The sequence below is a fragment of the Marmota marmota genome, unplaced genomic scaffold (assembly GCF_001458135.2).
Source record: "Marmota marmota marmota unplaced genomic scaffold, marMar, whole genome shotgun sequence".
Lineage (NCBI taxonomy): Eukaryota > Metazoa > Chordata > Mammalia > Rodentia > Sciuridae > Marmota > Marmota marmota.
The window spans coordinates 9706630-9734362 of NW_025999842.1; the positions used below are offsets into that span (position 1 = coordinate 9706630).

General features: G+C 35.6%; 1 protein-coding gene across 1 annotated transcript; it reads left to right on the forward strand.

The window, feature by feature from the left end:
- The first annotated feature begins 1602 nt into the window (after nucleotides 1-1602).
- On the forward strand, nucleotides 1603-19619 carry Spaca1 (sperm acrosome associated 1). Its single transcript, XM_015498129.2, has 8 exons — nucleotides 1603-1722; nucleotides 1813-1936; nucleotides 7341-7397; nucleotides 12375-12476; nucleotides 13204-13310; nucleotides 14103-14238; nucleotides 18548-18668; nucleotides 19233-19619. The coding sequence occupies exons 1-8, from the start codon at nucleotides 1603-1605 to the stop codon at nucleotides 19387-19389; spliced, it is 924 nt and encodes a 307-aa protein (XP_015353615.1). The 3' UTR covers nucleotides 19390-19619.
- Nucleotides 19620-27733: the final 8114 nt, after the last annotated feature.

Consider the following 27733-nt stretch of genomic DNA (forward strand, 5'->3'; position numbering starts at 1 on the left):
TGGTTAAAAAGAAGAGAGTCTTGGTTTAAACCAACATACAAATTAGTGGAACATATGTCAGAGCGTAGCCTCACAAGGCTCCATCCTTGGCCTGTTGAACTTTTAACATTTTTGACAGTGATCTGAAGGAGACATATTTTCCAAATCAAACTTAGGAAGCATATTTAACAACAGAATTAAGAATCAGGAGGATTTGAAAGAATCTCTCACTGAATTTTTTTTTTTAAAAAAAGCCAATCAAACAAATAAAAACCAACCAATCAACCAAACCAAACCAACAACCCACAAAATCCAAACCAAGAAGATGGAAGTTACCAGGAATGAAGGTTAAGTCCTGTGCCTCACACTTGGTACCCCAAACTTATCAGCTACTCCCCACCAATAAAACGAATGGGGACAAAATTGCTTGAAAACTTGCATGAGCACCTCCTCACCCCGTAATCCCAGTCTCGCTCAATGACGTTCTACATGTGAAAGATCCACAGATCCCAAACCCGGAAAGGACCACGCGAGAGAGACACTGGCTGCAAAAGCAAGAGGCAAGTTTATTGATACACAGGCGCCTGCGGGTGCTCAGCAACACCCCAGCCGGAGCTTAGGTGAACTGGCACACCGGGCTTTGGGGTACAGATCTTTTATAGGGAGCAGGGGGTTAGTTTCTAGCTTAGCCCAGCAACAGCTATTCTATTGGTTCCTCTGAATCCAGCCTCTTGGTCACCCGGGGGGCAAACTTGTTTTTTCCACTTTATGTTCTCGGAAAAACCATAAAATTGCACCCTGTCCTTTTAGTTCCTGTTTTTACCATGTTTGCTTAAGTTTGGCCCTTCCGGGGTTATCTCTATGGAACATCTTGTGGTAACATTATGCGAGACTTGAAGTGCTACGTGCAGCTGGTGGGGTTTTGACATGGGGGTTGTGTAAGGGAACATCTTGCAGCTTCAGGGCACAGGGGTTAGTTTTCCTAATGTTGGGCCTGGGGTCTTGAGGTCCTTCACATGGAGCTGATGATGCTGCACACAATCTTAAAAGGTGAATACGTGATTGCATTGCAGTCACAATAGTGCACAAATCGAAGAAACAAAATGCTCACTTATATTTTCTACAAAGCGAACCTCACCTGCAGTTATGGATCTAGTTAAGGGCACCATACTTAATAAGGCTGTGGCGAATCCTTCTTGTCACGTCGTCCCTAGTTGGATATTTTGGACAGGTAATTTTGCAGCCACATCACATGAATAGTGCTTGAGGGTCTAAGGAGTCCAGTTTGGAGAGAGTAAACATAGGAAGCACTCAAAGGGAATGTCTTAGAAGCAAGCAAGCAAGCTGCGCGAAGAGGCTGGCAGCAAGGGCCCTCAGCACCCCGCATCCCCGCACCCCGGTGCGCGGGTGACCAGCTGCACCGCATGGCTCTGCGCGGTTCCAGGCGTCTGCCCCGGCGCGGCCCCACCGGGATGGTGGTGACGAGCCGTGACGACTCAATGGTTGCCTGGGCGCGACGCAGGGGTTCCTAGTCGAGTGCGGCGTGGCAGGTCTCTTCGAAGCGCCTCTCCTTTGGAGCCGGGGCTGTGAGCGTGCATTGGGCGGCCGTCGGGGCAGAGAACCATGAGCTCCGGGGGCGCGGGCTGCTCCGCAGGGCTGCTACTGACCGTGGGCTGGCTGCTCCTGGCGGGCTTCCAGTCCTCGGGTGGGACCAATGTCACCGCCATCCAGGAACCCCCCTTGGTCCACGAGGCCCACGAGGTCCACGAGATCCACGAGGTCCACGAGGCCCACGATCCCCACGAGGGCCCCGAGGCCCATGAGCCCCACGAGGCCCACGAGGGCGAAAGCGAAGGCGATAGCGAGAGCGACAGCGACAGCGAGGAGGACACCGGTGACAACAACGAAAGCGAAGGGGACAACAACGAGGGCCCTCTGCCTGATAACGAGGAAGCTGGTGAGAGCAGGAGGCTCCTTGACAGGCCCCCAGAGGCACCTGTTGAGGGCAAAAAGCTGACTCTTTATTTGCCCAATAATAATGAGAATCACCTTTGTTACCATTTGTAGAGCTTTCTTGCATATATCAGCCCTGCGTTTATCCATTTTGTGCATCTTATAGCTTTGAAGAAGGATGTGCTGATTGTCCAAGCAAGTTAACCAAATAAGCATATGTAGAAGCTACCTAAGAAATAGTTTTAAATATTGCTTTGGAGAAAGAAAAACTTTTTTTAAAGGGGTGAAGGTAGCTTCCTACCAAGGGGAAATCTTGGTTTTGACTCTTGTTGCAATAATTTCCCCTCCCCATTGTAGTTTTTGTTGTTGTTTTTAAAGTTCGAAATTGCTGGTAGCCCTCTTTCTTTCCACATTTCCCCTTAGGGTGGGAACTCAATGGAATTTATAATTCCCTTTACTGTGACACATCTAGATAGCCCACAAAACTGCCCATGTATAGGCCATGTCAGCTTTGTGCAGCCCCTTACCACTGAGCACTTTCACACTGTTGTATTTTGTTTTATTTGTATGTTTAGCTTCAACAAAGGAATGGTGGCAGTAGAAAACATTTATCAGGGGATTCAACTAATGGCATTGTTAGATAATAACATATTAACCAAGGGAGAATGAGCCTGTGCTTGGTACATAAATTTGCCTTATACTGTTGGCTCATTAAGCAATAAAACTTGACAAGCTGCTGTACATGTTATATTGATCAGTAACTCACATGCTGGTGGGTAAAAGGTCAGTTGCAGGTTTGCAGTCTTCAAGAGGATGATTCCCTTTCCCCATAAATGACCCAGCTGATGCTAAATTCTTTTAGTATTCTTAGCATTCTTTTGTCTCCTCAATCTATATGTACGGAGTGGGTGCTGTGTCTATCAGCCTTTGTTTTATTTCCCAATGATAGATAGTGACCCTCAGCATGGAAAGAAATTGACTATCTGAGTTTAATAGTAGGATCCAGGCTTGAACCGCCTTGATTACATTATAGAGAGTTTGAAAAGGTCCTTGACTTTGGAAATGTGAAAAAGAAAGATGAGAAGGGCAGCATATGTTCTAAAGCAGTGTAGCTATTGCTTCAGTCTATTTTTCAAAGAAATTGAGTGAATGACTTTAGTGTTAAACTAATGAAGGGATACTTCTAGCTGTAAAATGGTAAATATTATTAAGTTAAACCCAGGTGATGAAGTTACAATGCCTTACATTCAAACTCAAGTGTAGATAAGTTACTTATTCTCTCAGTGTCTAAGTTTCCTCATCTGTGGACTTGAGAGACGTATAATTTCATGCATGGGTGTTTTATCTGGGTAGATTGAGAAGCTAGAACTATAAACAACCAGAAAATTTTCAGGACTCTTGTTAAAATTTGCACAGCTCTTCTAATTCTGGAGGACCAGTAAAACCAGGCATCACCATTACTATCCAGTGAACTATTATATTTTTCACTTTTAAATAATTTTACAAATAATTTCCAAAAGTAAGAATAAAGGGTTAGTGAAAACAACTTTGTTAGAAATTTTAATAAAAATATAAACACACCAAAACCCAAATTTTTATTCCTTGTATCTTAGTTTTGAAGGTATTCACAACCTAACTTGAAAGAAGTTTGAATAAAACTAAATGCTCAAACTGTTAAGCATGAACCTGTAATATATCCATCATATAAATACTGATTCCAGATTTCAAGTACATGTCTCATAAAGTCTGGATTATCATTACTCTGGTTCTTTTTGCACTTATATTGTCAAAGCACAATACTTTTGAAAACTTTGAAGGCACGTGTTTTGTTAAAGAGATGAATGCCATCTTTTTGCTGCATAATTGCCGAACACTTTCATTTTCAGTTTATAAACAGCAATTGAAATGATTAATTCAATGAGTTTTTTATTTTCTATTTTTAAACTAGCAAAATTTTATTTAACAAAACTAATTTAGTATAACAAATGATCATTGTCTTTTTATTGGTTTTATTTTTTAAATACATGACAGCGGAATGCATCACAATTCTTATTACATACTAGAACAAGTTTTGATATCTCTGTATATAAAGTATGTTCACACCAACTCATGTCTACATAGACGTACTTTAGATAATGATGTCCATCACATTCCTCCATCATTACTAACCCCCTGCCCCCTCCCTTCCCCTTCCACCCCTCTGCCCTACCTAGAGTTCATCAATTCCTCCCATGCTCCCTCTCCCTTCAATGAGTTTTATTCATTTCTAACCCATCTATTTCTTTCCAGTCACCTTTATTTATACGTGTCATCATAGTTTGTCCATTTTCAAATCTTGTCAAGTAAATCTTTGTGCATAAACATCATGCAAAAAAAAAAAAAGAATACTGTCCACAACCTTTTAGAAAACAGTATGGTCTTGTTGTCACAAAATATTTCAAGATCAAATTCTTCCTATCAAAAATATAACTGGATGAGAACACCATATTTTCTTTCATTCTTAGAAATACAATGCTCACTCCTTGTTTAAAAAAAAAATTATCCAGGATAGTCACCTAAGATACTATCATCTCTCACTGAGATTCTGTTTATACAATCAATTTCACCATTACCATTTTCATCTAAAGTTCTGCTGTCTGTGTTCATCTTCTGACTCATTCAATAATTTAGAAATGTTTTTCTCCATCAATTTTCTTCTCTACCATTATGGGCAAAAAAATGAAAAATTCTAAAGTCTGTATTTTATTTAATGAAAACCAGAAATAGCCTACATGAAAAGTGTCTTTAGACTTGTTTCATATATTCCTGGGGTAACGTGATGCTTTGGGCAAAGCAATAAGAAAACTGATGCAATAGCTATGATTTACTTCATAAATACATCATCATTTTAGGCAATGCCAATCCTTCTTCAATTTTATTATTTTAGTCTTTTTAAAAAATAGTTGTGAATAATTAATGAGTGATGATAAAATAACATCATTACAGATGATAAAATAATAAAATGTTTCAAAATAAAGGAAAATTATGAAGATATTAGGTTTGTATCCTTATGCCTTTTATCCTTTTATATATCTTTAAAATTATATTTATACCATGTGTGTTTGTGTGTGTGTGTGTGTATCATTAGATTTCAAAGGGTCCAAAAAGCTGGGCACAGTGGCACATGCCTATAATCTCAGCACTTGGGAGGCTGAGGCAGGAGGATCACAAATTCAAAGTCATCCTCAGCAACTTGGTGAAGCCCTAAGCAAATTAGCAAAACTCTTGTCTCAAAATTAAAAATAAAAAAGGGATAGGGATGTGGGTCAGTGGTTAGTGGAGAAGCCTTACCACATTCTTGCCTCTTATTGAACTAACTGTTGGATTCTATTCATTTTTTTTACCTTTTTTTCTATCAAATTAAGACAATCCATACAATATTTCTGATAGTTAACTTTTGAGCTCTAGGTATAGGACTTTTTATTCTCCTAAGATTTCCTTTTTTGGCATTTGCCCATTCTTCACCCTTTCATTTTTAGATACAGATTTACCTTTGAACACATTTGCTATCCTTCATAGCTTTGCAGAATTCTGGATTCAGTCAGCATGATATCAGGGTTCTTTTTTTTCAGGTCATTAATAAAAATGTTGAACAGGACAGAGCCCCATGACACATCACTTCTACCACATTCCCGCCAACTGACGAATTAGCATCTGTGCATCATCCTGTTTGGCCAATTATACATCAAACTTTGCTGACATTCAGATCATATTTTCCCTTTTTATTCATTGGTGTATAATGGGAAATTTTTACAAATGTCACACTGAAGTCCAGATACATATAGTTACAAAAAACAAACAAACAAACAAAAAAAAAAACATTGAAGTGACCTAATGGACATTTAATACATCAAAGAACATTAAAGCTAAAAAGGACTTTAGAGTCTTCTGACTCAATCTCATTTTTTTTTTCCTATAATGAAGCTCAAGTTAGAAGAAATTGAATAATTTCTCAAAGCAGTATAGGTAGTAAATAGTAGAGCTAATTGAGTAATGGATTGTAAAAAGAAGCTGTGAGTAGTCTAGTACGCATTCTCTTACCTATGTTTTTTATGCTCAGGCTTTAGCTTTTAACTTATTTCTTATTATGTGCCAGTTGAAAGTATTTAAGCATTTCAAGCATAAAAAGTCAGTTCAAAATTAATAAGTTATGATAGTCTAAATCATTTATTTAACAAGGTCAATAACTGATTTACTTATATGTATTGAGTACCTCCTGTGCATTCAAAGTAACTATATTTGATGCTTGTGAGTACAGAATGAAAAGCTTATGGAACTATTGAGGTTTTACAATAATTCAAAATAGGAAAAATATCAATACCATGTGATATTAATAACTACAAAACAAGCTTAATTTGCATAATTATGACAACTTTGGCATGTTTATAGTGCTAAACAATTTATAGAATTATTTTGTATGCATTATCTTATTTAATTCCTACAATATCAAATCAGATAGGGTTTCCTTTCCAAATGTAACAAAGGTTAACTAGGTATGACAGAATTTAATTAATTTGCCCAAACTCAAAGAGCTTGTTAGTGTTAGAAGTAGCTTTTTGGACTTGAAATTCAATGTACTTTTCTATGTGATTTGTTGCCCCGAGATACATTGCCTTTTATAATTTTTTTTCTTATACCTCATTTGTTTTTTTATAGAAAGATTTCAGTCCTAATCTGAGCTATGAAGAATTGGTTATATAAGATATTTAGTGGAATTCATGCCAACTTCTTCAAATGATTAGAAAAAGAGAACGGGATTTAGAATCAAGAATTTTTAGCTTCTCAAAGTTGTATACTCTGTGATTATCCTGCTAAATAAAGCACTGAAATATGTTCTTAGAACTATTGAAATTTTCCATTTTAATCTGGAAAGTGAGTAAAACCAATCCATCACTTATAACTTTAATGAACAATTGGCATAAGACTTCTTTTTGGATGAAAATTATGCACTGTTTTTTGTGAGTTTTTGAAAAAAATTTTATTTCTTTTAATTAGAAAAAAATTGTTCTCATTTCTTAAAATTCTAAGGCCTTTTGTATTTTTTGTGATTTTCAATAGACTTTTAACTCACCATGTATTAACTGATTAAAAAAAAAAACCTTAAGTTATATACAAGTTTTAAATATAAACCTTCTTTGCAGGTTATTCCCTAGTTTCATGAACTTCCTTAAAAGTTAAGGCTTCTTTTGATTTAGATAATAGTAAATGCATGAGAAATGGCTTTGCTTCTCTGGTTTAATAGAATTTTTTTTTAAAATTACCTGCTGCCCATATGTTAAGTATTTGTATCCCCCATCCCAAGTCAGAGGTTTTTCACTTAGAAAAGTCTTCATATGATTAAATACTGTATCTTTATACTTTATATTTAGGTCCGAAAAAAACAATAGTCAAAGAAGTTGAATTTGGAATGTGCACAGTAACGTGTGGTAAGTAGAAAAGAGCAGGCGAATAATCTAATTTTGGGGGGAGGGAAGGTAAAAACAGATAATGTGGTAATTGTTTACTTGTAATTTGTGTACTTTCATTCATCTCTCATTGCTTTCTATGTCTAACAACTATAATTTACACACAACACTCAGCTGATTTGCTTCAAAACGCAAGATATTTCCAGTTTGCAACCCCCAAGTTTTATTTTAAGCTAACTCCCTATTATTTTTTTGGCACATAAACTGTCTTCACCAAAGTGAAATCTTCTCCATTTCACAGATGTTCATAAGATGAGAGATTTTCCAATGCATCTCACAGATGTCTTCCCACATAATGTGCTGGCAAATCTATCAAGAAATATGCTTATTTGTAATCATCTATTCCAATTTCTCCAATTTATACGTCATGTTTTTTTGGGGAAAAAAGTATTGGCTTTGTGGGAAAGATGATGTTAAAAGAATAAGACTTACGTTGATCATTCTATGGACGGAAATTGGACACAAAATCTCTTAACACGGGGGTAGGATTAAGGCTTATATGCAATTATAGGTCAATGTTTCTCAAACATCTATTCCAAGTGCCTAAAAGGCTTATTAAAACAGTTTGTGGGGCCTACTCAATAGTTTCCAACTCCCTAGACCTGTGGATGGGCCTAAGAATTTGCATTTCAGCTGACAATGAAGCTCAGCCTGATGGTTAAAGGTCCATCTTTTAATTTTTTCTAGGTATTTTCATTCACACATTATAATTATACATAATAGTGGGATTTGTTGTTTAATGTTTATACATATATACAATAAAACAATATAATTTGATTAACTTATTATCTAGTTCTTTTCCATTTCCTCCTGGTCCCCTTCTATTTTTGTGAGATCCCCACCCCGACCTTTATTTATTTATTTTTCTTCCTAGTTTCTTCAAATGAGAGAAAAAATAAGAACCCTTGACTTTCTGAATTTGCCTTATTTTACTTAACACAATGCCCTCAGTTTCATCCATTTTCCTGCAAATGACATAATTTCACTCTTTATGGCTGAATAGAGGACTACCCTTTGATAACCCCTGCCATAAATGAGGGCACTGAGAAACATTAGATAATTAACAATGAAATTAAGTTCATCTTAAATGGTCTGCTGTAGACAAAGTGACAGTGACCAGAAGAAAGGTAGAACAATAACTAGAGGATAAGAAGACAGAAAAATTCATGCAGATCTTGATCAAGATTTTTGGGAGCAAACTTTTGGTCAAAAATTATACCTGAATTGTGTTTATTTGAGGTAGCTTTTTAAAAAAATTATGATAAAATACCTCCAAAATAAAATTTACTACTTTAACCATTTATATATATAAAATCTAGTGGCCTTAAGCATATTCATATTATTGTACAACCATCACCACTATCCATTTTGAACTTTGTCAACACCATGAACTAAAATCTCACACCCATTTAAACTAACTTTCCACTTCTTCCAGTTTCTGGCAACTACTCTTCTTTCAATCTCTTAAAGTAGTTTTAAACCTGGTTTTTACTTTATATAAGTAAGAGTCAAAATTAGGGGAATCTATGTAATAAACATATGATTACTCATTTGTAGCTTATATCTTTCTCTTGCTACTTGCTTGAAATTTTTTGCAGGTAAAAAAATTATTTTTCATGACACCTCCAATAATTAATGTTTTTTTATTTGTTAAAGGCATGCTTTAAAAATTGTATATTTATTCTCTCAAAATTGATTTTTTTAAATCAAGTTTTTTTTTGGGTTACTATGTATCAGGCATTGTTATAGGGGCTGTGGATAAAATAGTGAAAAACAAAACAAAACAAAACTTTTTACCTTCAAAGAATGTATATTTTAGTAGGACAAGACAAATAATATGTTAGTGATAAACTAGGTGGTTATAAGTTCTAAAGAAAAAAATAAACCAAAAATGTAATATTTCAGATCTAAAATGTTAAAAGTATTGTCAGTTTATATTAAGTACATAGAAAAGAAAAAGGTTTTAGTGAAAATTCTATTTAACTCCTAAAAAATATTTTAACACTTAGACACTTTTTTCCAATATTTGGGCAGATATTTAGGTGTTACTTGGAAAATCGCATACCTGCCACATATCTCAGTGAGCTGTGTTTAAATAAGTATATAAAATACCTGCTTGGAAAATATTTGTGCATTTCAGAATAAGACTGTGCCTCAAAAGAAGCACCTATCATAAATTCAAGTGGAGCCATACGAAAGCCATTCTCAGCCATCTCTTTTAATTAATTTGTTTATTTATTTTGCCATCACTAGGGATTGAACCTAAAGTTTCATACATGCTGGACAAGTGTTCTGCTACTAAGCTACATCCCCAGCCTTATTTATTTATTTATTTTAAAAGGCAGAGTCTCACTAAATTGCTGAAGCTGGCCTTGAATTGATGATCCTCTTGCCTCAGCCTCCCAAGATTCTGGGATTACAGGCATGTACCACAGTGCCTGATTCAGCTCCCTCCTAATCAAAAGACACTTTCACCTTCCATCCTCCTGTCCCATAGGAAGTCCTCTCTCGTTACTCAGACTGTGGTCCATAAAATGGCTACATTAGCATCACCAAGGAGCTTGTTAAAAATGCATAATCTTAGACATACTCAAGACAGACGAATCAAAATTTGCATTTTAGTAAGAACTCCATGTGATTTGCATGTACTCTTAAATTTGAGAAGCACTATTGTAAGCCACTGTTCTAATCTTCAACTTTTCTATCCCTTGAGAATGGGTTTTATGATTAATACCTTGTAGAGGCTGAAAGAGGTAATCTGGTAGACAAGGAAATCAAGGAATCTTGCTTAGCTTGTGACCTTGCAGTCTTAACACCAAATGTATTCAGCAGTGTTGCTGATCCAGAATTTATCATCTCCCTCAATTATTGCAATTAAAGCCTGACTCAGAATTCTAGGATTGGTTAGTAAAAGATTTGGTTTCTTGTAACAAAAATTATCTTGCTGGAAATGGAGATTTGGTTATTAATAAGTTATCTTGTCTATATTTAACACAGAGACTATCAATCTAAATATTAAAAAGTATCATTTATGGTAAAATATGATTTTGGATTTTTCTCCAGAAGTTCCATGCCCCCACTCTGAAAAGGTTCACAGTCAAATAAGTTTGCAAAATTCTGTGTACTACTGTGTTTCATCAAACCTAATTTTATTTTCTGTAAGAAGCACATTTTATGTATTCTAAAAAGAAAAAATGCTGTCATACCACAGTTATATTAATGTATTCTGATTTCAAAGATGTTAACATGTAAAATCTTTGCATCTTAGATTAACAAGAATTTATACATAATAGCATACTAATTTATTAGCATATTAAAAGTTTCTAAAAACTTCTGTAGTAAAGACATCACATGAAGAGAGAGAGTGTACAGAATGGGAGGAAATCTTTGTCAGCTGTTCCTCTGACTGGGGATTGCTATCCAAAACATATGCACAACTAAAACCACCTAACACCCAACAAACAAACAACAAATATCCTTGGCTGGGACTGTAGCTCAGTGGCAGAACGCTTGCCTCTGGGTTTGATCCTCAGCACCACATAAAAATAAACAAAATAAGGCTGTGCTATCCATCTACAACTGCAAAAAAAAAATTAAGAAAAAAGAACAAATATCCCAATCAATAAACCAGCAAAAGAACTACACAGACATTTCTCAAAAGATGCACAAAGAGCCAATAAATATATGATAAAATGTTCAACGTCTCTAGCAATCAGGGCAATACAAATCAAAACTACATTGAGAATTCATCTCAAACCAGTCAAAATGCCAGTTATCAAGAACACAAAAAATAATAAATGATGGCAAAGACGTGGGGAAAAAGTACATTGTATATTGTTGGTAGAACTATAGATGAATACAACCGTTCTGGAAAGCAATATGGAGATTTCTCAAAAAACTAGGAATGGAACCACCATATGACTCAGCTATTCCACTTCTTGGTGTTTACTGAAAAGAATTAAAATCAGCATACTATAGTGATATAGCCACCTTGATGTTTATAGCAGCACAATTCACAATAGCCAACTTATGGAATCAACCGAGGTATCCATCAGCAGATGAATGGTAAAGAAAATGTAGTATCTATACACAATGAAGTCTTACTCAGCTATGAAGAAGAATGAAATTATGGCATTTTCTGGTAAATGGATGGAAATGAAGAACATTGTGTTTAGCCATTCTCACAAAATCAAGATTTAAATATTTCTCTCATAGATAGAAGCTAGAACAAAACAAGGGAAAGAAGGAGGGGGGAACTGGATATTATAAAAATATAGACAAAGTCCATGGAGTAGAAGAAGATCAAAAGGGAGGGAGGAGGGACAATAAAAAAGGGAGGAAATGTGGAATGAATTTAACAAAATCACGTTAGATGCATATATAAACACAGCACATGGAATTTCACCTTTACATATAAGTAGAAAGAACCCATCAAAAATAAATAAGTAAATGAGACAAAGGAAGATCAGTAAAGAAGAGAAAGGAGGAGTATATGGAGAGAAAGGAGGGGAGGGAAAATCTGGGGAATGGGAACTGAAATCAAATTCCATGTATGTACGGTTTTGTCAGAATGAACCCAACTACTATGTATGATTATAAATGTGCCAATAAGATAGAAAAAGAAAAAAGAGGTCCTTTTCATTTTATTTAATGTACCATTTTCAAATGCGTAGATGATTGTAGAATGACCAGTGTTTTATGTAATTAATTTGAGAAAATACTGTTTTATGAAATTATTACAAACAAGGAGCTGCAGAAAATTCTAAATGTTATCACTGTGAATTTAGGAGTTAACTTTCTGAAATTAAGAGAAAAGTCTAAACAATTAATAAATTTTAAAAAGGAAGCAAGAAAAGATAAGCCAGACCTGGGTGAGAAAGTAAAGACCTTCTTCAGTTTGTTTTTTTCTTAACATTTGCCCATTTCTTTCTACCTAAGGTGTTGGTGTTAGAGAAGTTATATTAACAAATGGATGCCCTGGAGGCGAATCCAAGTGTATTGTTCGAGTAGAAGAATGCCGTGGACCAGCAGATTGTGGCTGTAAGTATTGGCGGGTGACAGAGGGGAAGAGTTCATCTCAGGGAAACACCCTTACCCTCAGATTGCCACTGAATACAAGGAGACAGCCAGTGGATGCGTTGAAAGGAAATCTACAATTTAATTTCCATTCTCTAGACACTTATAACTGTGAGTAACTTTCTGCTTTTGCTTTACATTTTTCAGTGACATCTAAAATTTAACAGATATATTTATCTGCTGTATACTGGACCCTCTCTCTATACTTGGGGTCTGTGGTTGAGTCTGTCCTCAAGTGGAACACTTTTGATGTTTTGGTCATGGCATTTTATCAGTGGGTTGGTAAATCTTAAATTGGAAACTTTGAGGTCTGTTCAGCATCCAATTATGCTATTCTGACATTTTAATATCTCTAATGAGGTTTCCTAACCAGTAAATTGGAAGCTACTAGCAGACCTCAAAGTTCAGTGTAACAGATCACTGATTGCCCTTACCTCTTCTCTAGAATTTATTCTGCATTAAAAAACTGAGAGACATTGTGTCTCCTCACTTGCTTTTTTTGGTGACTTTATTATTGTCTTCATCACTCTTCTCTTACCCCACTACATTCCAGCTCCCAATTTTAAGATTTGGTAACTTGCAATATCTAATTGATTTTTATGACTGGGAGTGACTTTTAAAAGTAATGACATATGTGAAGCAACTTATAATGCCCAATGATATTTATGTATTTGATTTTTCTTTTGTTCAGGGGGTAAACCAATTTCAGAAAGTCTTGAAAGTGTTAGATTGGCATGTGTTCATATATCTCCTGTAAATCGTTACAAATATATGTGGAAACTTCTAAGGGCAGACCAAGTAAGTAATGAACATATGTAATCTGGTGCTTTCCTAGTGAGTGATAAAGTTTGTATCCCAGTTTAGATAACTCTCAGAAAACTCTATTTAAATGCATTTTGCAAAAGAGGAAAATAATATTGGAATTCAAATTTTTTTCACTATTCAGTGAGATTTAAGACATTCTATATGTCTTAAAGTCAACTAGAAATAGAACTTTTAAACATCCATATAATATGAACTATTTTTATTTTGTAAGTAAGGTTTTTATTTATTTTTAAAGGAGTTGTATATTAATGGCAGTAGCTAATACTAGGTAAAGAATTTTGCCAGGTACTGGGGATTCAACCCAGAGTAGCTTAACCCCTGAGCCACATCCCCAGCCCTTTGTATTTTTTATTTTGAGACAGGGTTTCACTAAGTTGCTCAGGGTCTTGCCATGTCACTGAGGCTGGCCTCCAACTTGTTATTCTCCTGCCTCAGCCCCTTTAGTAGCTGGAACTACAAACATGCACCAACTCGCTCTTCTTAAGCATATAACAACCCTACGGTTGCTATACCATTGTATATATAAGTAACTGATGTGTAGAGAATAACTTGTCTACAGTCATACAGATAGGAAGTGGTAGCATTGAGATTTGAAGTCTGGATTTTCTGACTCCAAAATCCATGTGCACAATTAATTAGCATACTAGGCTCCAAGAGTCAGTGACTCTTCTTTTTTTGAAGGAAGTAATGGTTTTCTGACCTTAAGTGTAGGGAAGAACATTGATACTTTGTTTTTTGTTTGTTTGTTTTGTTTTGTTTTAATAGCAACCTGTTATACTTGCAAATGATTCAGCAATCCTGGATGTACAAAGAGATATCCACCCCTTGGCTTTCCAGTGTGACACCATGGATAATTCTGAAATGGTAGCATCTATTAAATTCATAGTCTATACATCTAATGGTAAGTGCACAGCAATATTTTGGTTTGCTTATATCTTACACTTCAAAAAGCATCAAAATCACCTGGAGAGCTTGTTAAGACACAAGTCTCTATCCAGCCCAACTCAGTGCTTCTGTTTGAGTAGGTCTGGACTAGAAATGGCATGCAAATTTGCCTTTCTGACAAGTTCCCAGGTGATGCTGTTGCTGCTGGTGTCCACAGTGCTGAGAAACACTGGTTTATATCATTGAAGCTTTTCTACCAGATAATAATTAACTTATTTTTCACAAAGTAGCATTAAATGTGGCTCACTTTGGGAAACTGGTCCTTTAAGACCAGGCTTTTAACTTGAAATATATATATTCTTGCATTTACTTCCATCATAAAAGTGAAAGTGGATTAATGGAATTCTCATGAATGCTTACAAAACTCTTAGCACAGAAAAATAATAAAATTAATTTTAAAAATTAAGAAACACGAAGTCAGAGCACTTTTCTTTAAAAATTATCTATTTGAAGAAAATATTTTTTTGATAATGCAGTAATGCATGTCTCTGTATCACAAAAGGCAAATCTTGTCCTGAACATAATTTTACATGTTGTACATTGTTTCCCTTGTGAGATGGATCTGCATTCATGTCCTTTCAGTTTAATCTATGATGTCTTTTGTATTGTATGATGTCTTTTGATCCAGGTAATCATTTCCTTTTATGTAGGTGCTCTTAACCATTTATAATGTTGTCATTTTTGTTAGAGGCGTGGGGGACTTGATCACAAGTTCTTTTGAGAATCCAATCAAGGCTCTGGATCTTCTTCAGAGAAAAATGTTCAATATACAAACATGGTAAAAGTTATATGTAATTTTAAGAGAGCTTATGGATTTCCTGAAGCTATTTTTGTACCCCAGGTAAATGGCTTCAGCTATTGTCTAGAGATACCAAACATAATGTAATGTGGTATCTTTATTCAAATGAGAACAGGGTTAAGTGTTTTGGGGGTGATTCTAAAAAATATAAACTATTTACTATTTAAACTTCCTTTGATGTGCTATTTAGCAACTTAAAAAAATCTTCATGGTTAAAGCTAATAACACTAAAAGGATAATTTCAATAAAGTACTAAAAAAACGACAGAAGAGAGGACCAAAGTAGCAAACTAAAAATTATCTCAGCTAGCCTTAGTTTATGATATTATGAAAGCCGCTGGACCATTCTTGGCCCTTGTCCTCACTTCCTGGGTCCTGGGAGAACTGGTTAGTAGTGAGTAGTCTAAACTACTCTCCACCTTCTCTTGGCTAATGTTGCAAGATGCTACATACTCCTCTCATGATTAGAAAGGAGAATGCATTTGCTAGGATGCAAGTTAAGGGCTGGAGAACAGAACTCAAGATGTGCCTGTCCTTTATTGAGATGAAGTTAACTTTGTAGCCTAGGGGTGGTGGGGTAGCTTTGTTGTCTTAGTGCATGCAGTAGTTGAACAACAAAATGTTCTCAGAACACGATTAGATTCTTTCAAAAATTACAATTTGGGTACACCACTGTAAAAGACCCTTTTGACTGTTTAGACATCAAACAAATGTTTGGGTTAGAAATGTCCACATAGTATTGTATTGGCTTCCATTTTATATATTACCATTTTTCACTCCCACAAGAGCTGTCTTTCATAAATAGGCCTTGTTATGGCTTGGTTTGTGTGCCCTTTCCCCAGAAAAGAGACTTTGAAGTCTTGCCTTTCCCAGTACTCAGAATGTGGCCATAATTGGAAAGACCATCATTGTAGATGTAATTAGTTAAGATGAGATCCTAGTAGAATAGGATAGGCCTTAACCCAATGTGACTGGTCTCCTTGTAAGAAGAGGGGAATTTGAAGAGGGGAGAGAGACAAAGGCAGAGGAGTGCCGTGTGAAGACATAGGCATATGAGGAGACGGGCACGTGAAAACAGACAGAGATTGGACGTATGCTACCACAGACCAAGGAACATGGGGGCTCCCAGAAGCTGGAAGAGGCAACACAGGATCCTCCCTTAGACCCTTCAGAGGGATCATGGTCCTACCATCACAATTCCCCCCTTATTTTTTTTTTTTTTGCCTCCAGAACTATGAAACAATAAATTTCTGTTGTTTTTAAGTCACATAGTTTGTGGTACTTTGTTATGGTGTCCCGAAGACATTAACATATACATAAGCTTTGTTTATATCTAAAAAGTGAGTGTATTGAAATTTGACCTATTTTCCATTAGAAAATTTCAATAGATGTAAAAGCAGTCTAGGTAACCCTTGAGAGAAGATTACTGTTGTAATGAACTAAAATCTTTATATGCCTCATTCTCTACCTTCTCTCTCTGCTAATGTTGCAGGGTAGTACATAAATGGAAACTAATTTTTGCATTTCTCCTCAGGTTTTAGTTCTCAAGGTGTTTTTAATTTTAAGTTTTTTTTTTTTTAAAAAAACCCTCACTTCTATATATCTAACATTATTTTACGATAAAAAGATTTTTAAATCTATCAAAATTGGGATACAAACATGGATGTAATTTTTCCATTATACTTGGAACTATTTAATATCACTGTATTGAGTTTATACTCTAGAATTACTAGGGAAAATGGGGAGTTATAATCCATGGTGTTTAAAGGTCAGAAAAAAATATTCAGAAAAATAATTGAGATTTTTCCATAGAGGAGACTACTTCTGATACACTGGCACTTACCAAAATAGTCAAAACAAAAAATTTTGCAAACATTACATCTCTCTGGACCTTGCTTTACTTGAACCGTATAAAATGATATTTGGGTCTGATGGTTTCTATGGTCCTTTTCAGATTTTTTTATTCAATGATTCTAGAATTTGGGGAACAGAAAGAGCCATAAGAAAGTGATTTAATTCACAAAACAAGTAATCCTTGATATAAATTGGCTTTTCACCAGTTTACAATGTAGCAGTGCTCCCACACATACTGTACACTAGCTTTGTTTCTTTAGTAGCCTTATTTGCAGATAGAGCAGACACATATGGGAGAGAAGGCTTAATTTAAGAGTGGTGTATGGATATTTGCATAGAAAGCAATGAGCCTCGATCTCAGTTTTATATTTTTAACATATTAAAAATTAGAGATGTATCATAATCCTAAGCATAAAACTAAACCCATAAATCTTTAAGAAGAAAACATAGAGGAAAATCTGTGTGATTCAGTAGTAGGAAAAGTTTCTTAGACATGATTCACAGAATGATCACAGTAAAAGGAAATAATGAATGTATTAAGACTTCATTAAAATTTAAAAACTTGAGCTCACTTAAAGAAAATCATTTGGAGATTGAGTAGCCAAGCTAAAATCTGGGAGAAACTCATAAGACATGGACAGCCAATACAATCAGTTTGAGAAAGTCCTTACCGTTTCTTAGAAAACTAAGTATACATCTACCCTATATGACCCAGCAATTCCATTCTTTGGTTTCCAACAGAACTGATATATATTCACAAAATGACTTCTACAAGAATGTTCATAGGACTATATAATAGGCTTTAAACTGAAGCAGTCTAAATATTCACCAGTGGCAGGATAAATAAATTGGAGGACTACTCTGTATAAAAAAGAAAAACCATCATTATATGTAACATTGGGGGTGAATCTCTAACACTGTGCTGAGTGAAAAGAAGCGTTATACAGTGTATGTGCCCATTCATATGAAGTTATAGAAAAGACAGAACTAATCTTGGTGGAAAACAAGAACAGATGCAATACTGTTTGCTTCTGGGGCTGGGGCAGGAATTAACCCAAAGGGGCTTGAGGGAACTTTCTGGGATATAGGAGCATTCTTTGTCTCCATCAGCATGTGGTTACATAAGTGTGTTTGCCTTTTCCAAATCTAAGCAATGTACATTTAAGATCTTTGTGCAATTCATTACACATAAATTTTACGTCAAAGAAAAAATATAAGCAAATGTTGAATTCTAGCTATTGATAGGCCACCTACAGAATTTGGGGGAAATTGTGCTGATGCCTGCAAATTACATGAAAATGTAAGATGAGTTAAAGGATTAATAGTGGGATGGATGGATGAATGAATGAAGGAATAGTAAAAATATTATTGAAACTATTTAGGTGGTGGTAATATAGGTGTTTGTTGGTATGTTCTTTCAGACTTTTTTGTATGTTTAAACATGCATATTTCAGACATGCCAAACAAAGTTCATTAACAATTTTCTTCCTACTAATTCTTTTTGTATTTTCTTAGAGTTGTTTTTTCAAATATAAAGTTTCCATTTAGATTTTCCTTTTTTTTTTTTTTTGTTTCCAGTAGAAATAATCATCAGGTGTGTGTGTTTTCTTTAGAATTGCAGATGAGAAGATCAAGCCGACCAGACACTGATGCAGTCCTAGTTTTTGTGCTGACCATAGGAGTCATTATCTGTGTATTTGTGATCTTCGTATTGATCTTCATAATTATTAATTGGTAGGTGAATGCCCAGGATGCATTGTCACCTTTGATTGACATCCTCCTCATCTCCCCTTCCCTCATCTAGTGAAAAATCCTGGCCATGATGTCTCCAGCATGTGTCTTGAAATTGTCCAGCTCCCTTCATTCCTCTTGTGACAATGCTAGTTCAGGCTATCCCATCTCTTATGTGGATGCTTTTAAAAATGATCTTATGACTTTCTTCCTAGCCATGAGAGAGCGTTTAAATAAAATTCTTAGGAATTCATAAGGCAATTCCTTAAAAAATTATTTAATGAATATTTGTGTTGTTCAATTGTAGTTCTCACAACTTTAAAACTTGATTATTGTAATCTACTAATTCATTTATATGAAAATATATCTAATGTCTGTATGAGCATTACACCCTGGTAAGTACAAGCATTCATCTACTAGCCCAATGCAGCTGGTACATTACAAACTAAAACTGAACTGTGAATAAAAGACACATCTATATATAGAAAATGTAAATAGGAGTCTCATTTAGTTTTTGTTTTCACTTCATATTATGGTTTTTGTTTCGTTCTTGTTTTTTTCCCTTAGGGCAGCAGTGAAAGCTTTCTGGGGGGCGAAAGCCTCTACAACTGAGATACACTCAGAGCTGAGTTCTATGAGATACAAAGACTCAACTTCTCTTGACCAGTCACCAGCAGAAATACATGGACACGAAGATGATGCTTTAAGTGAATGGAATGAATGATGCATGGATGACATATGACAAACCAGAGGATATTAGAGAATATCAGATTTATTATTATAAAAATAAAATATATACTGAAATACTTTAATAACGTTGCAACAAATTTACCACAGTCTGGAACTAATTCAATGTGAGGATAGGCTCTTTAATCAGTGGCACACTTATTTGTGGTACAGTTATCAAAAGTTACTTTTAATTTGTTCTTAATATTTGCAATTTCAGGTAATAGCTTTGGGGATGTTTATCTAGAGGTATGTGTGTGTGTGTATATATCTATATCTATATCTATATCTATATATCTATATATATATATATAATGCATATATATATACATATATATTTTCAATCACTTTGATCATTTTTTAAATTATTTGCCCTTCTAACCTAAATAAGAGAATTGTAACATAAAACATGCCTTGGATATTAGAGTTTTTCCTCCTTGGTGCACTGGATTGAACTTGCTAAAGCAAATCACACCTTAGAGTCTCTGCATTTGACATATACAAAGCATCACTTGTAAGACATGAAATAATGATAATGACAACTGAGGCAGTGACTACTATGTGCCAAGCATTGCTCAAGGCATTTTATGTAAATATTAGATAATTTAATTATGGTTGTATAAAGGAAATATCTAATAAAGAACAGAGAGGAACTTGGAAGTAGCTAAGGAAATAATATGAATTTAACAACCTGTATTTCTCACAGGAACAGTGAATTAAGGACTATTGAATGACTGCTGATAAGTACCTTCATTGCCCTTAGTATGGTTGATAACATCTCAGAGCCAAGATACTTATTTTAGAACATGATAACTGCCTTTTTGTGCTAACAAAGTCTTGATCAACTATTACACAAGATACCCAGATACTAGATAATTTGATTCAGTAGACTTCAGAAATTGCTTTTCAGAGGCTGTGATAGTAGCATAAAATGATTTAATTTTTTCTGTTTAGATGAGTTCTATGCCAACATCATTGATATTATTATGAGATTTATAGGATGCTACCATTAACTCTTTGCACACCTATGCAGAAGATATTTTAAGTGGGCATTTATGTTACACCTCCCTCCTATATTATAGAAATAGTATGCGTGAGGAAATTACCCATCATTGAGAACTTAATTCTCTTCCATAATGGTTGTTAATTCACTCTAACGTTATGCAGCCAAGAACTATATAAAGAAGTCAAGAGTTCCCAACAATGACCAAGATTGGTGAGCATATCTTAGGCGCCAACATCAGGTGATAAAGGCGGTTGATAGACACAGGTTGCAATTTTCTGTAGTCTTGAATGTGGTGTAGAATGAACCAGATAACATTACTGACCTTATTGAAATACATTCAGATTTCCTTCTGTTAACATAATGATAATGTTTCAGTTCAAAATGATTTTCTCTCCAGAGTGCTTCTATATAATCTATATGTTCTCTGTTTCTGTCTTCTTGGTCTTTTAAAAATTGATGTCATTTTTCTATTTTGGTTTCACTTTATATTTTAAATCTGCTTCTTCAGGCATTTTTGTTTCATTCTGGAGGACAATCTTTTTGGAATTCATAACCCATCACTGTTGTGATCCACCATCTGTCTCAAAAAACATAGAATCCATTTACATGGTTATTTAGGCTTTGAGGTTTGTGCAATTTTATTATCTGTGATCACGTCGTTTGTATGATGGAAAACAGTTTGTCTTTGACAGTTTTCTGATTCTTGTTGAAAATAAAACTTGGTTGCTGAATATCAAGTTTTATTAACATTTAAAGGAAATAAAATGAAAAAAGGAAACCTTTCTCTGATACTCAACTTTAACATTTTGTGAAAAATATCAAGTGTATTTAAATAAATGGTAGGTATTCAAGTATTTTTGCTTATTGAGAAGTTAAAATTAAGCAACAATTATTTAAATCATGCTCTTAGAGACATATATATGAGTTTATTATTCTTTGTACCTATTTATAACTATCCTGAAATCAATCATTTTGGCTCTCTAACGTGTATTTTCACTAAAAAATGAAGTACATTATACTAATCTGCTAAAGGAATCTAGGATGAGAAAAGATTCAGAGGTGGAAATGCAAACTGTTGCCTTCTATGATGACAGTAGAATATGTCCTTGAGGATGTTCCTTAGCTGGAAAGGAGTTTGTGTAGAGCTACCTATATTGCTCACTGATTTCTTATTCACTCAAATACATTCTTTTTTTTTTTTCTCCACGAGCATTGTTTGTTGAGGATAATAGAAACATCACAGCTCTCCTTCTGTACATTAATTTTCTCCCTTTCCTGGGAGATATGGTTTTCTTCCAGGCATTACTGAGACAAAACTCAAGGTACTGTTAGACAAACCAGTTGGGGTTAAGCCCTCTCATCAGAGAGGCATTGTAAAATTTGTATTATTTATGCAGTACCCCAAGGTAACTTGAATATGTGCTTTACAAGGAATAGAAATCATCTGACAGTAATAAAATCATGTTCTTCCAGAACAAACATTTTAAGGCCCTAGAGGTATTAGGGACAAGAAAGAGTACAATGCAAGTGATACTTTTTTGTAAACTCTGGAGGAAAGCAACATGCAGCTCACAACATGCAGCTAACATGCCTCCATAAAGGAAGCAAATATACTGGGTTTCTTTGCTGCAGGACTAGGAGCGTGTCGATGTGCATCAGTTGAGTCCTGCAGGGGAGGATGACGTGGGGTGTTGGCCTGAAGTTTTGAGAGCCTGAATTTGGTGGTTAATGATGCCAGAAGTGATGGGGGAGTGGGGGTCAGAGGAAGAGGGGGATGGGCTGTGGGATGGGGGCTGTGGGAAGGGTGTGGAAGAGTTATAGGCAGATGCAGAGTCGTGGGATCCTGGAAGGTGAAGAGAAGCCACAGCAGAGTGGGAGAAACATAGACTGAACAGCAGGAAAGGAAGATGGACTTGGCAGTAGCATTTGGCAAAGACTAGAGTTGAGAACTGATGAGAAAGAGGCCAGTGAAAAAGGTTTTGTGTAAATCAAGGCAGGATGTGATGAGTGTCTTGGCAGCAGAAAGAAATTAAAAACAGATTTAAGGGAAAAATATTTTAAGTAAAGCTAGATATGAGGATATGCACGTACAGAGAACACGAACCCCACAGCCAAGTAAAACTCTTCTCCCCAACTTCCATGTCAAGTAGCATCTATTTTATCGAAGATCCTTCTTTGACCTTCAGTAGCACTGTTTTCTACCTACATCTCTTTTCCTATGGTTTCAATCTTTCCTTTGGATGCCTCTAATTATATATCTCCAATCTGAACAGATCCTCAGAGCTTTAATTTTGGTTTTCTGCTGAATGGATATTTCCTCATGATTGCACAGCTATCCTCTCAGAATATATAAAATGGAAATTTCCTTTAATTATAAATAAATAGTACCCCCTCCATTATTCATGCTCAAAACCTCATCCTTATGTATGCAAGTAATCACCAAGGCCAGCAAGGTCTCCCCAGAATCCATTCTTTCCATCCCAGTTTGGGCTCACCTCTTCTTAACCATCATAGATGGTATCTCTGCCAGCTGCCTCTGGCTATTCAGTGCCCCAGAATACAGATTTTAACATTGGTGAAAACATTGTTTCCATTTTCTATGTGAAGAATTTTACTTAGTTTTCATTCAATGCTTCTTTTATTCTTTGACAGATTGATAGTGTTTTAGCTTTTTGTTGTTGTTTTTGATATAAACAAAAGACCCGACAAGAACAATTAGAGGAGGAAAAGTTCATTTGGGGGCTCATGGTTGAAGAGGTCTCAGTCTATAGATGGCCAACTCCATTTGACGGGCCTGAGGTAAGGCAGAAAATTATGGCTGAAGAGTGTGGTGGAGGAAAGCAGTTCAGCACACTATGCCAGAAATGAGAGAGCTATGTTCCACCAAGGACAAAATATAAGCCCCAAAGCCACACCCCTAGGAACGTATTTCGTCCAGCCATACCGTACCTTGCCTATAGTTACCACTCAATTAATCCCTATTGGCATTAATTTACTAATTAAGTTAAAACCCCGATAATCCAGTCATTACACCTCTAAACTTTCTTGCATTGTCTCACACATGAGCTTTTGGGAGATACCGCACATCTAAACCATAACACATAGTGTAGTAGCCCAAACTCAACTTGGGACTTTGTCTTTTTAGACCCTCGTGTATCTTAAGTTTCAACAAAATCAATCCAATTCCCCTTCAAGCATATGTGCTATGCCTGCATCTTTACTTTTATTTTTTCTTTATGTGGGAATTCTAATATTCTTTTTCCTTCTAACTCTCACTCTTCATTTCCTGTTGAATCTCAATCATAGCCACATGTTATGAGGCAGCCACTCAGAAAACACTCAAGTTCGAATTAGCCAATATAAGAATTTTTATTATCTGGCCAGAGTCTGTCCTTCACAGAGTCCAAGTGACCCTATGGGAGAACAGCCCCAAATTGTCTGTAGCCAGAGTATTTAAGGAAGAAAACCATATCCTATGGAATCTGCAAGTTGCAAGCAAGCAGTATACAAGGACTGAGAAAACAGTTAGCAGAGCAAAAGCAGACAACCACATCCTGGGTTAGAGCACATTTGTGGGTCTACATCCTGGGTTCGAATACCTCCATGGGCATATAAAGTACAGAAAAACAATTTTTTTTAACATCTTAAAAATATATGTCAGTTTCACACAGGAGTCATTAAAATGGAGTCACTGGCTATACCAAGCTATATTGATTTAACCTTATTAATCTCTATTAACCTACTAGCCTATATTTATCTATAACTATACTGGCCTACTGACTTATACTTATCACCTCACATTGTTTTATATCTTATTTCCTGTAGCTTATATTCTATGTCTTACAGTTATATGATTATCCTGCTATTTCTTATGCTTACTTCTAACTTATTACTAGGGCAGTTTAACATTACTCATCTCATAGTACTTATTTCTATTATCCTAATTTACTTATTCTGCTTATTAATATATCTATAATCTACATCGATTAGAATCAGATTATAACACATGCTTCAAGGTATTTCTTCATGAAGTTTCCCTTTTACCACTGTACAGACGAAGCCACTACACTAAGGAGACCAAAGTATTTAGAGACTCATATAAGACAGAGACTTATTTTCTACTGTGTAATGGTCTACAGGTAGGCAGGCAGACTGGGATAGGTAGGCTACTCTTATTTAAGAGAGAACTCAGATCATCTATCCTGACACTCTGTTTTCGTGGTGAGAACACGGATATTGGCAAAATGTGCAGGTCCACATTTCACTGCTGTAAGGCAAAAGAGAAAGCTGAGAACAAAGCAGCTTTCTCCAAAGGGTACAACTTGAAAGTTATGCTTGGCCCAGAGCATGTCTGGTTGGGCAGTATGTACATGCCCACACCTACATGCCAGGGAGCTGTGAAGTCTTAATACTGAAAGGAAGAAGGGGAAATTCTGGTATTGGGGATGGAGGAGGAATTGGCACTCTGTTCCCCAATCACCAAACCCCACAGCAATCTCTACTGCCCTTAATCTTCTCCACTGGTTTCTCACATTGCATTTATGTTTCTTTGCTTATGTTTCCACCTAAAATATAAACTCCTTGACTCCAACTGCACCAAGCTCAATACCTGGCATATAGTGGATGTATAAATATTATGATCCTCACAAATGATGATGATGGTGCTTTTAGATTTGAATATGGTTGGAATTTGTAGCACAAACTGTATGAGCAAGAAGAACTGAATGGTACATGAAGACTTGGTGGGAGGAGTGTTACAAACTCTGAGACAGCTGAAGAGTTGGATGTGCTATTGCTTGAACACATATTAAATTTTTAACCTAAAAAGTGCTTTGACAAACCTTTCTAGTGCCATAAGAGATATGCCCAAGTATAATCAACAGACCTGAGGAGTTTATATGCTTGGCTAATGATTTCATTGAATCTTTACCATGTCTGCGTGAGGTCAGTACTAGCCTTCTTCTGAAGATGGGGAAACAGATTTGGAGGTGAATTGAACAACTCACCCTCACAATATTATGTGAGTTAGTGGGCAGTATATTTTAACCCTGATTTTCTGACTTTAAGCTCTTACCTAACACAAGCCCTTCTTATCCAACACAATGTAGGAGGATGCTACATTTAAGCTGGCAATAAAATGAATAAAAATTTTGAACTTAAGTAAGGGTGATGTTTTGAAATGAGAAGACAGAATTTAAAAGGCAAATACATTGAACCCAATGAGATTGTGTGCCAAATGTGCAGCTAAGGTTAGAAATTGGGTGAGAGACCTAATGAAAGCCATTCTGTAGCATTTTAATGAAAATGAAGTAAAACCCCCTCATTACTTCAAAAGTCTGAAGGTCATGGCTCTGGATGCTGTATTGCTACAGACACACTGTCTGCTGGCTATGTTGACACTCTCAGCTCTCTGAATAGTAACAATGAGCAGTGTGAGGTGACCATGGAAGCAGGAGGAGGGTGGGAGGATATCACAAAAAAGAAAGAAGGGATTATGTGAATAGTCAGGGGTCTGTGACCCTTGCTGTGAGGGACTAGGTTGGGATGCAAAACCCCACAGAGAAAGGTCAGGGTGTATGTGGAAGGAGTTATGTAAATACAAAGAAAGGACCTTTTCAACAAGGGAAATGGAACCTAGGAGCATGAGAAAATAACTTACTACTGATGGCTAAGATGTCACTTACGTCATTAATAAACACAATCACATGAATGAAATTGGCAAAACCAGCTCCAAGCTCATTTCATTAAAAAAGTAAAAGAAATATGAGGTACAGAAATAATTGCTTATTTATTTAAGTTTTTACAAAGATTTACTGTCAATAGACAATTCATTAAACATGTAAGTGTGCTGTACCTTTGAAAATATTACAAGATAAAATATCAATTACAACATACAAATGTTACTAATATAGAAAAATTATCTATTTGAGAAATAAAATTACAATTTAAAAAATCCATACAAATAAATAGTACTATAATGGTCTTTAGACTAACATTTCTAAATGAGTCTCCATCTATAAATAACAATAATGTTACAATTAGTCTAAAGACCATTATAGTACTATTTATTGGTATCCATTTTCTAAATTTGACAAAGATGTCTCACAAAGATATATATATTAAAGAGTATGGGAAAAGATTTTAATTTTTCTTATTATTTTTACTTGTTTCTTCGGTTTAGTCAGATAAAATATTCTTTTTTAAATGGGTTGTTTTTATTATACATGACAGTAGAATTCATTTTTATATAATCATACAAGTGTGGTTGGAATATATCTTATTCTAGTTAAGACCCTATTCTTATGGATGTAATTATTCATGATGATGGGATTCATATAAGTACATAGGAAAACTATTTGGTTTCATTCCACTGTCTTTGATTGCTTAATAATTTAAAGGCTTTGGGCAAAATAGAGAGGTCAGATGAGGCTGGGTGACAAAAGGTTTTCAAGATAACAATTTTAAACAAAAGACTTTGGTTTCAAGTGGTGCTGATTTCCCTTTGAAAGCAACTGGGTCCCAATTCCTCTGCTGTGTTGGTTGAACCAAAAAACTCTGACCACTCTATGATCAAGCAGGGTTTACAGCATGCTTTAATGTTTTTGTTAAGGGAAAAACTGCCCTTATGCTATTAAATTATTATTTTATTGATATAACTCCATAATGTCATCACAAATTCAACATTCTCTCCCACGGAGTTTTTTCTTTCCAGAAAGGAGAATACTGGGAGAAGTACACCATCATTTTATTTAAATCTGATATACAGGATCAACTATCTTTTTTATTTCAACAATGGTGATGATAACATTTATGGTAATGTCAATAATGTATTATTTCTACCTCATTTTGCAAGGTGCTAACCCCGAACACACCCCCTCTAAGATCTTCGACAGGTTGGGAATAAAATTCTCAAACTTCTGTTAGAGTTTTATTTTAGAGAAAATTGTCCCCTCCCCCTTTGTATTGGGAAAACATCTATTTTAGTTTTATGACTAAACAAAAATAAAGCCCAAAATTTGTGAAGTGGTAAGTATAAGAGGCAATGAGCTTCATAGCTCAGTCGCAAATTTGTTCCCTTCTGAGAAGAGCTATATCCTAGCAGAAGCAGTTCTGAGCCCGGGGGGAAGAGAGGAGACTCTGAGGGTTGTGACAGGGCTTGGACCAGGTAGTAGAGATAAGATCAGGCTGGAGCTGGCATTGGGAAGAAGAAAATGACCTGTATAGAGAGACACCATATGGAACCCTGTAGGGCATAAGCTGGGGACCATGGTCTAGCCTCATATAATTTTTAAAAAACTTTTCTATACTTGAATTCCCTTTTGTGATTCCTAGGTTG